Here is an 8,950-nt window from a genome sequence, read left to right on the forward strand (position 1 = left end):
TTTAAATTCAATCTTATTTGTAGTTTTTCCATTTATAACCTCCCTAAGTTGTTTTCTGATCATATAGAAAATTCTGTTCATTGTATTGTGTCATAGAAAGGTCACATCACATGGAAATTAAAATACTGACTGTAGTCAATGGCAGTGTCCCTTGGTCCATTACTTGAGTCTATTGGATGGATTGACAGGAAATTTTGTAGACAATGATGATCATGCTTATAGTTTTGGGTGAAATATCAGTAACTAAATATCAACAAATAAATCATGATGTATTTGTTTGCAGTACCTCTAACAGCTGCTGCATTGAAATCTGTACATTCATGCAGCAATTCAAACCTATATTACTCTGAAATGGGCCATTCTGCATAAGGATTACTTTGATACTTTAAGACACTGTATGTGTTGATTTGAATGTTTTTATCGAACTAAGATGTTGCCTGCATGAGTTTTAATTTAAATTGGCGTATTTCTACATGGTGATACTGCTTTTACTTAAAAGATTTGTCTATGTCTTCTACTGCTGCTAATATTAGCATTTAGTTCAAAGCACTGCTGTGCCTCTCTGAGCATTTCCAAGCCTGTTAACATGTTTAACACCTTTCGTTCCTTTCAGTGTAGTTTTGCCTCCATCTCCAGCACAGACATTTTATCCACCACTGCTGGTTCCCCTCATTCAAGTAAGGTTTGTGAGGTGTAATGCTGAGTGAAAAATAACCTATGAGATTGAGTCTTGCTACCCTTTGAGCTGTGTAGCTTTTTCAGTTGTAATGTGTGGTTTTTGTTGGTGTCATTGAAAACACTTGACAAAAATAAAGGTGCTAGAACACTTATGTTACTGTGACAGGCATGAAGCTCACTGGAGCTTTTGCAGCTGTATGTGAGCGAGTACAGGAAATATTTACAGGAATAACTCTTGAGTGAAGATACAGCAACCCCCTGCCCCTGAAGACCACCATGTGTTTCATTTCACTGACACATCCTCAGCAGTAAAGTGACATCCCAGTGATTCCAGCCCTTCACACACAGCTCTCTGTGGCGTGCACATTAGCCACATGCCTCACACCTCTGGATTTAGTGAGGCTTTGTTTCATTAAAACTAAGCCTTTAACAACTTTTGTCCATTCCACTGCTGAGTATCAGTGGCATGCTTTTTGCATTTTCTGTATGCCACAGCTACTATGGCTATCATAGTGGCAGCTTCAGGAGCTGCAGCCCACTTGTGAACAGTTACTCACTACATTAGCATACAGGATTGAATGAAATCACTGTCTCTTGTGTTTTTCAAACCGTTTTTATGCACACAACCCAATCTGGACACGGTAATCCATTTCTTCCATTTATTGACTTAAACAAGTGAGAAACTGAACCACAAGTCGGTTTCATAAATATTGCTAAATCTATCATCCATATTTACTACACAGCATAATATACGCCCACATCTAGTTTTTGAAATAAATGGCAAATGGAGTGACAAACCATCACTTATTGGTAAATTATTACATAGACACTTCCCTATTGATAAACAGCAAATTCAAGCACTAGTGGGTTCAGCGAGCCTATAGTACACATGATAACATAGCAGTGAGGATGACTAAGTGCAAAATAACTGCAGAAGAGGGAAGTGTTGCAAAAAATAAAGAGGATGTGGGCTAAATACAGTTTGTGATGCAGGTAAAGAGCTTATGGTGATAAAACCATTAACACGCATGGGAGTGAGGAGACTCAGCCATCTCTACAGTCAGCAGCCTCAACTTTTGACTTCTTTTCTTCTTTCTTTTCTTCTTTAGCAATTTGAGCTGCAAGAAAAGAACATAAGATGCAGATGTATTAATAAATTAACTGCAAAAAGTTATATTTGTAGCACAATGTTAAGAAAAACTCAAGGTACATGTCATTCAATGGTGTTGCAAAACAAAGCCTAACTTAAACCTAACATTTTTTACACTTAAAGAGCAACAAGGTGTGAACACAGTAATGACATGTTATCTTATTTTAAGTTTATATGGCAAAACACATTAGCAAACAGTTGCTCCAGTATGTTCACTAGCTATTTACTGACTGTCTTAGTGTACATAAAAAAAAAGCTAAAGACTATAAATATCTGGACAGCTGAGAGCAACTACAGAGCCAGATGATAACTACCTGTGACTGAGCTATGATCCACTGTTAATATAAAAATACTGTTTATAGCTCCATTAAAAGCTTAGATGCTTTCATCCAACAGCAGTAAAAGTACACTTAAGCCCTGCATAACACGACATCCAGCTTTTTGTTGCTCCCTCTAGTTTTTCAGACTTTCATATTTTGTGGTTCCAATTTAGCAGCACCATGAGGAAGACCAAGAGATACTACCAAAAGCTTCAGAAACAAGAGTCAAGTTGGATCTTGGGTTTAGAAATTGTTCAAAAATATTTGGGTTTACTGTAAACCATGCAGTTTTTTGAGGAAAATTCCTGTTTTGCCTTAAATAAAAAACAATAGTTCTTTCCAGGAAACTTGTTGGACATGAGGAAACCTGTAAAATAGTGTTCACCATTTTTTCATCCCATATTTAATCATTTTTAGAAATACCTATATAACTTAACCTGTTCAACACTATATATTTGCACTGCAACATCATTTTTTAAAATATATCAGTGACATTCGTTTGATGTAGACTTTAATAAAATGATGTTATACTTATGAAAAGGAAAGCAAAGTAAAAGTGGATATGAGTTTTTGTCCCTCTACCACCAAGCAGGATACTTACGGCGAACCTCCAGTTTACATTCCACAGTGTCTTCTCCGCTGTCATTGACTGCTTTGCACGTATACACCCCCCCATCAAAAGGACAGGGCTTACGGATCTCCAGCGTCAGGACACCGTGCTTACTGAGCATCCGGTACTTGGCTTCATTTGAGATGTCCACCTTGTTTTTGTACCAGGTCACTTTGGGCTAATGGGTTACAACAAAGTGTCACAGTATGTCAGCGGATAGTTTTCACAATCTTCAATACTCTTAACTGTCGCTATAGGCCATAATTTAGTACTGGTCTATTAGTAATGAGCATAATCACTGGATTTAACTGGTGGATGCTGTTTCACTGAGGACAGGGTGTTTATAACTTGCTACACATTAGGGGCATTTGGGCAGGTCATCACAATTGTGTGAGAGTTAAGACTGTTTCAAGGTTAAGCTAAGAATAAGATTTAGGTCAGGGATGGTGTTAGAACTTTAGCCTTAATGGTTAAGTGTTAGGGTAAAGGGCTAAGGCAAGCATTATGTCAGTGTGTCCTAACAATTAAAGTAAGACATTGCTGTGTTATAGGCATTTCTTGTTTATTAGTTTTTTTCTGTAGTTCTGAATAATAAAATCTTTTAAGTCTAAGGTGGTAACAGACGAATGGTCTGAAGTGTTCTGAATGAAATCATAGCGGCTACTGTGATACAACTGAAAGTTCTGGGACAAAAACCTGGAACTTTGGCCTTGAGTTGGCATCATCGAAAGATCATAGAAAATTTCTCATATTAATTTTTTTTTTTTGTTACAACCAAATATATGATGGCAGTTATTACTAAAACACCCTCCTGCTGACAGATAATCAAATCCAAGATCAAAGCTGTGATTTAATTTGATCATAAATATCCTTTGGCTATGTTCAGGTAAAAATACTACTGACCTTTGGTATGCCTCTGACTGAGCAGCTGAGGGTCGCGTTGTATCCTGCTATGATGGGGCGGTTCACTAACGGATGAGTGATTCGGAGCCTCTGAGAAGTCATGTCCCTTGTAGGTGGGTGGTCTGTAGGCGATACCTAACCAGACAGACAGACAGTTGGGTGCTTTTCTCTTCAAATCTCACATACAATATTTCCACCTAACAGGATGTAAAATCTGAACCATAACTGCTTTGTACTAGTTATATGAGTGTAGTCAGAACTAACCTGTTTTCTGAATGAAAACACTGTCTTTTGTGTTGCAGGGCTCTGGGCTGAGGCCCACTGGGTTGATGGCAAAAATTCGGAAGATGTACTCATTCCCCATGATGAGGTCAGACACGACGCAGTGGGTTCGGCGGTACTGATCGAACACTGTATACCACTCCTTCATAGGAATCATAAAATAAAAGTTTCAGTCACTTTTTCCAATTCGATATACTGTATAGTTTGTTTTGTAGATGCAGAGACAGTGACAAATTACAGGACAAGGTGACTAAATGAGTGGAGAAACATAATGAATGCAGTTGCTTTCTGGTGTTTTGCCTTTGCTTTATATGTTTATATGTATACATGTTGATTTTGGACCCTTATCAGATGTTTAAGTGAACACTGCTCTGGTTTTAAACATTTTCTTTGCACATACATGCTCATTTAAAAAATTTTAAAACTGAAGGTGTCAAAAAAAACCCTAAGAAAAACAGTTTGTAATTATAAATGCAAATACTATAGTCTGATGATGAGTTCAGTGGGGAGTTGTAGCCAAGGAACATCTTTTAATGTTAAATACATTGAAAAAATAAATGAGTAATTATATAAAGGCCAGTTTAAATGATAAGGACTTAAAGACATTGCAACCGCCAAAACTGTCTAAACTGAACTCATTGTTTGTTGATTTGAAAATACCTTCATAATCTACCTGAAAATAAGGGAGTTGTGTTTTCACACAGTTTATCTAATTAGGTACAAAAATGAAACAGGATATGGGTAGATTTAAAGTGCATGTGCCCTCTGCACAAAAGTGCATTGTCTTTTACATCCAACAGGTACCTGGTACTTTATTAGTAACATGATGCTCAGCATCCCCAAGATTGCTATAAAGAGATACAAGTGAAATTAATTTGATCTAATAATGACTATAGCGAAACATGAACCGACCACCGAGTTGGGCAGGGAACAATGGCCCTGCGTCACTGTACAGACAATTCAAACCAGGTCGAGGATAAGATTAGGACTTTGCTGGCTGACATTGTTCCTGGCACTCAAGGTAAAGAATGGTAGCAGCTGGAGCTCTTGCCAGCAGGCCCATAATGCATCGCTGTTGGCCCACAGAGCAGACTGTATGCTCAGGGTTGGTGGATTACAGTATGTGTGTCACAAGGGAGGCTAAAATATCCTTCTGTGTCCATGCAGCATTCACTCTCTTTCATGTCCAGACGCAATAATTTGTGTTAATAGACAGGGGAGGTTTGAAAATGTGGGCTTACAGCAGGTCATTTGGTAGTTGTTGAAGGTAAAACTAAAGGCCTGCCATAGATTACTTTCAGGTAGCAAGAAACTCTCAGCTGTAATGACATAATCAAGTTAGGTGCATCCTAATCATTACAAGGGAGAAATTAGATTTTGATGCGACACAAAGAGAAGACCAGTTTATTGCTACTCTGCGCTGCAGCTGCTCATTATTTGCCTGAGCAACATGCTAACATCAGCACTGGAATCCAGTGTTTGGATCATTCTGACAGGCTAATTGAAGGCCTCCTAATGTCATATGAATGTAGATTCTTAGACATTTTCTTCTGGCTCATTGCTGTGAAATTATTTAATTATGAAAATAATTGCATAACAATGTCAGAAACTTGTTTTGAGCTTCTTTTGAATGTAATGTTTGTTTCTAGGATCCAAGAGTATGGAGTCTCACCATAGTCTTCTTGTCAGCCTTCTGAATTCTGTAACCAGTGATTTCACAGTTACCGTTGTCCTTGGGTGGCTTCCACTCCAGTGCCACATTGAAGCCCCAAACATCCATGATCTTCAGAGCCTCAGGAGACCCCGGGAGATCTACAAAGAGCAAACATAAACTCTGCACAACTGTCCACTGGCAAAACTACAGTGTGGAAGGAGGTCACTAGCATAAATCCTGTTACAATTTACTCCATGGAATGTAGTTATTTTTGTTATACCCACAGTGGACTCTCTTTCCTGCTTACCAACAATCTGCAGATTCACACTTGCTGTGTCTTCCACGTTCTCAATCTGCACCTGGAGATCATACTTTCCCGAATGTTTTCTTTCTGTCTTGCGGATGAAGAGGATGGTATCTCCATCACTGTTCCTCACACTAGCGAATGTTGGGTCAAGATGCTCCCCATCTTTGCTCCATGTAACCTTCGGCCTGGGCTTGCCCTGCGTGACCAGAAAATACAAATACAAAAGGGCTTTTGAGTGTACATATCAGGTGCTATTAAATGGGTTGCACTGAAATTTGGCACAAACATCCCTCAAAGGAGTCACTGACTTTGGTGATGCCCTGACCTTCTATGTAGTGCTAAATTAAATTCGTGAGAGTTGGACGTTAACACAAAGTAGCATGCTAGCATGCTACTTTGGCACCACCTTCAGACCAGACAACATTTTTTACTCCAGTGCTGGTAAGAATATAACAAAACTAAATGTGCCATTCAGCTTTTCATTCATCTATTTAGGGCTGGAAGCATTGACTGGTTATAGGAAAATGGGATCCTGGGCATAGACAGGTACTGTAAAAAGTACCTGTAACCTGGGTAAAAATACTATGTATTATAGTATTATGTGTGTAAAATATCATTATTGGTCATCCATTAGTAAAGGTAACGATACCCAGGGAAAGGGGAGGAGAAGAAGAAAAACAAGGAAGTAGGGGGAAGGCTGTAACCTGTCTACACTGTAGTCAGGTAGAGACTGTAGAGCATGTCCTCTTCATATACAGTGCTTATAATGAGCAACGTGCTTGAATGATAGTGTTAATGGAAAAAAAGAAAATTACTAATATATCACTAGAAAGTCTTTTGGGCAGCAACTGTAAGACAGCATATAAAATTGTTATTAGTTATTTGGCAGATATAGGTATTCTGGATAGGATTTAGTAGTTTACACAATCCTAAGAACCTTTTTTTTTATTCCTTTGGCTCTATTATTGCTCTACACTCCAGCCATTTCTTTTGGACACACGGAGGAGGTAATGCTTCAGTCTCTGGATGACAAATTACTAAGTAAGGTACCCTCTTTTATTTGGCTCTTATGAGTGAAACGGAAGCCGGCTGGTGGAGAGTGTGTGTGTGTGTTTGGGCCCACTACATTTGTGTGTTTATTTTGAAATATTGGAACTTGTGTCTAACAGGAAAAAGGGTCAAAGATATTTAAAGAGGAATTGTGATTGTTTACCCTGATTTTGTTGAGTAAATTAAGAAAATTTAGCTCTAACTTGTGTCTGGTTATTGTATACAGTACTCATAGGACCTAAGGGCACATAATGTAGAGAGAGGTTTATTACAGACTTAAGATTTGTCACTTACAGTTATTGTGAGTTAAGTGAACTTGGCCCTTACCTCATACAGTAGGTATAGGTGGGTTACATATCTATGACAGAAAATGTTATCCAAATTGTTCACCCTAGCAGTGTGTAGTCAGTCTCACTGTGTATTTTTCTGTTAGACCGTCTCCCTGTCAGTATCATATAGTGTCACTTAAAGACAATCTAATGGTCCTGTTTTGATGATTTTGAAGTCAAGCATTAATATCAAATGCATGGTAGCACATACAGAAAGCCAAATGAAACAAACATCTGTCAAACATGTACACTGTATAATTTGGAACATACTGAATAAAGACACCAATAAAGCACCCTGGCATTTTAACAATGATTTCAAAAAGGTGTTTGGTATATTTAGCCTAATGAATTATGCACCTGGAAGGGAATCACAATGTTGACAGTGTCTCCAACTTTCTTGATGAGGGTCTGGCGGAGATATCTGGGGAGCCAGATTTTTGGCCGTTCTATGCAATCAAAAACACAAAACACAGAATAAGAGGCCTGAAGGGGACAGACAAACATAAGTAGCTCAAAGATGAGTTTCATATCACTCATCAACAAGAATAAATTTGTGTTTATTCACGCATTATTTCTCTGATGGTGATGGGCTGAGCCAGAGTTGCGGGGGCACTGGGTCCTGCCATGTTGTATGCTCGCACACGGAACTGCAGCTTGTCTCCGGTGGTGAGGTCTCTGATAATCAATGACGTCCTTTCAGTCAGACCTTGAATAGCTGGTATCCATTCATCAGCTGTGACCAAAAAAAAAACCACACATCAAATAAAAATACTGTCAAATGATTCCATTCACTGCAAATGTTAAAGTATAAAAAATAAGCCTTTTATTTTGCTATCAGTTTAATTAGATGCTGATTATGAATTGTAAAAGTACTGAGAACAGAAATGACTAACTACCATTCAGGACATTTGATGCAGATGCTGATGGCCTAGATGGCTGTACTCTCAAGTTCATCACAGTAGGAGTTTTTTAGTGAGAGATTTTTGGATTCTGTTATTTTCTGACTATAGCTTTTGGAAATATGATAGCCCTGCATGGGCCATTAGGTAAATATGGAGCCAACATTTGCTGTACTTAACAGTAATGGACTGACTTGTGAATTTACTTTGATAATGCAGGGGTTGGCTCCAACACTTACTGCCCTCCTTGCAGTACTCCACCCCGTAACCCTCAAGCTCAGCAGAGCCAATCCTCTCAGGTGCCCGCCACTTCAGCGAGATAGAAGTGTCACTAACGTCTTGAACACACAGTCCAGTGGGCTCACTTGTAGGGGCTGAGAGCAAGGCAAACACACTCCGTTAGTCACTTAGATCAGTAATGCACTAAATACGGAATGGATTGCTGATCATGAATTTACAAGTTGTGTAAAGTAACAAAAACCCCAAATCACAAAGCTTTGCAACAGCAAACAAGGTTTCAGTGCTCAAACAAGGATCACTATGATGGGACGTGACATCTAGAGCATGACGACTAAATCATACTTAATACATTCAAGCATGTACACTACTGAAAAATTAGTGATTGGAATACGCAGTCAATTTTCCTATTAATGTCATACACATATAAACAAAATGTAATGTACTGTATATTTCTATGACTTTCATGATAATCCAACATCTCAAAATGAAAAATGCCTACTGCCAGCAGGCTGCAGCTCTGGTTCAGCA

At 38.6% G+C, this 8,950-nt stretch overlaps 1 protein-coding gene across 1 annotated transcript in view; it reads right to left on the minus strand.

The window, feature by feature from the left end:
- Nucleotides 1–1,303: 1,303 nt before the first annotated feature.
- mybpc3 (myosin binding protein C3) overlaps nucleotides 1,304–8,950 on the minus strand; it is a 30,137-nt gene continuing 22,490 nt past the window's right edge. The window contains 10 exon segments of the mRNA XM_020606250.1: nucleotides 1,304–1,796; nucleotides 2,750–2,936; nucleotides 3,662–3,743; nucleotides 3,745–3,796; nucleotides 3,926–4,085; nucleotides 5,616–5,755; nucleotides 5,905–6,100; nucleotides 7,641–7,729; nucleotides 7,849–8,016; nucleotides 8,422–8,556. Of these exon segments, the coding sequence (XP_020461906.1) occupies nucleotides 1,723–1,796; nucleotides 2,750–2,936; nucleotides 3,662–3,743; nucleotides 3,745–3,796; nucleotides 3,926–4,085; nucleotides 5,616–5,755; nucleotides 5,905–6,100; nucleotides 7,641–7,729; nucleotides 7,849–8,016; nucleotides 8,422–8,556 (1,283 nt within the window). The 3' untranslated portion in view covers nucleotides 1,304–1,722.

Source organism: Monopterus albus, unplaced genomic scaffold (genome assembly GCF_001952655.1).
Source record: "Monopterus albus unplaced genomic scaffold, M_albus_1.0 scaffold4.1, whole genome shotgun sequence".
Classification (NCBI taxonomy): domain Eukaryota; kingdom Metazoa; phylum Chordata; class Actinopteri; order Synbranchiformes; family Synbranchidae; genus Monopterus; species Monopterus albus.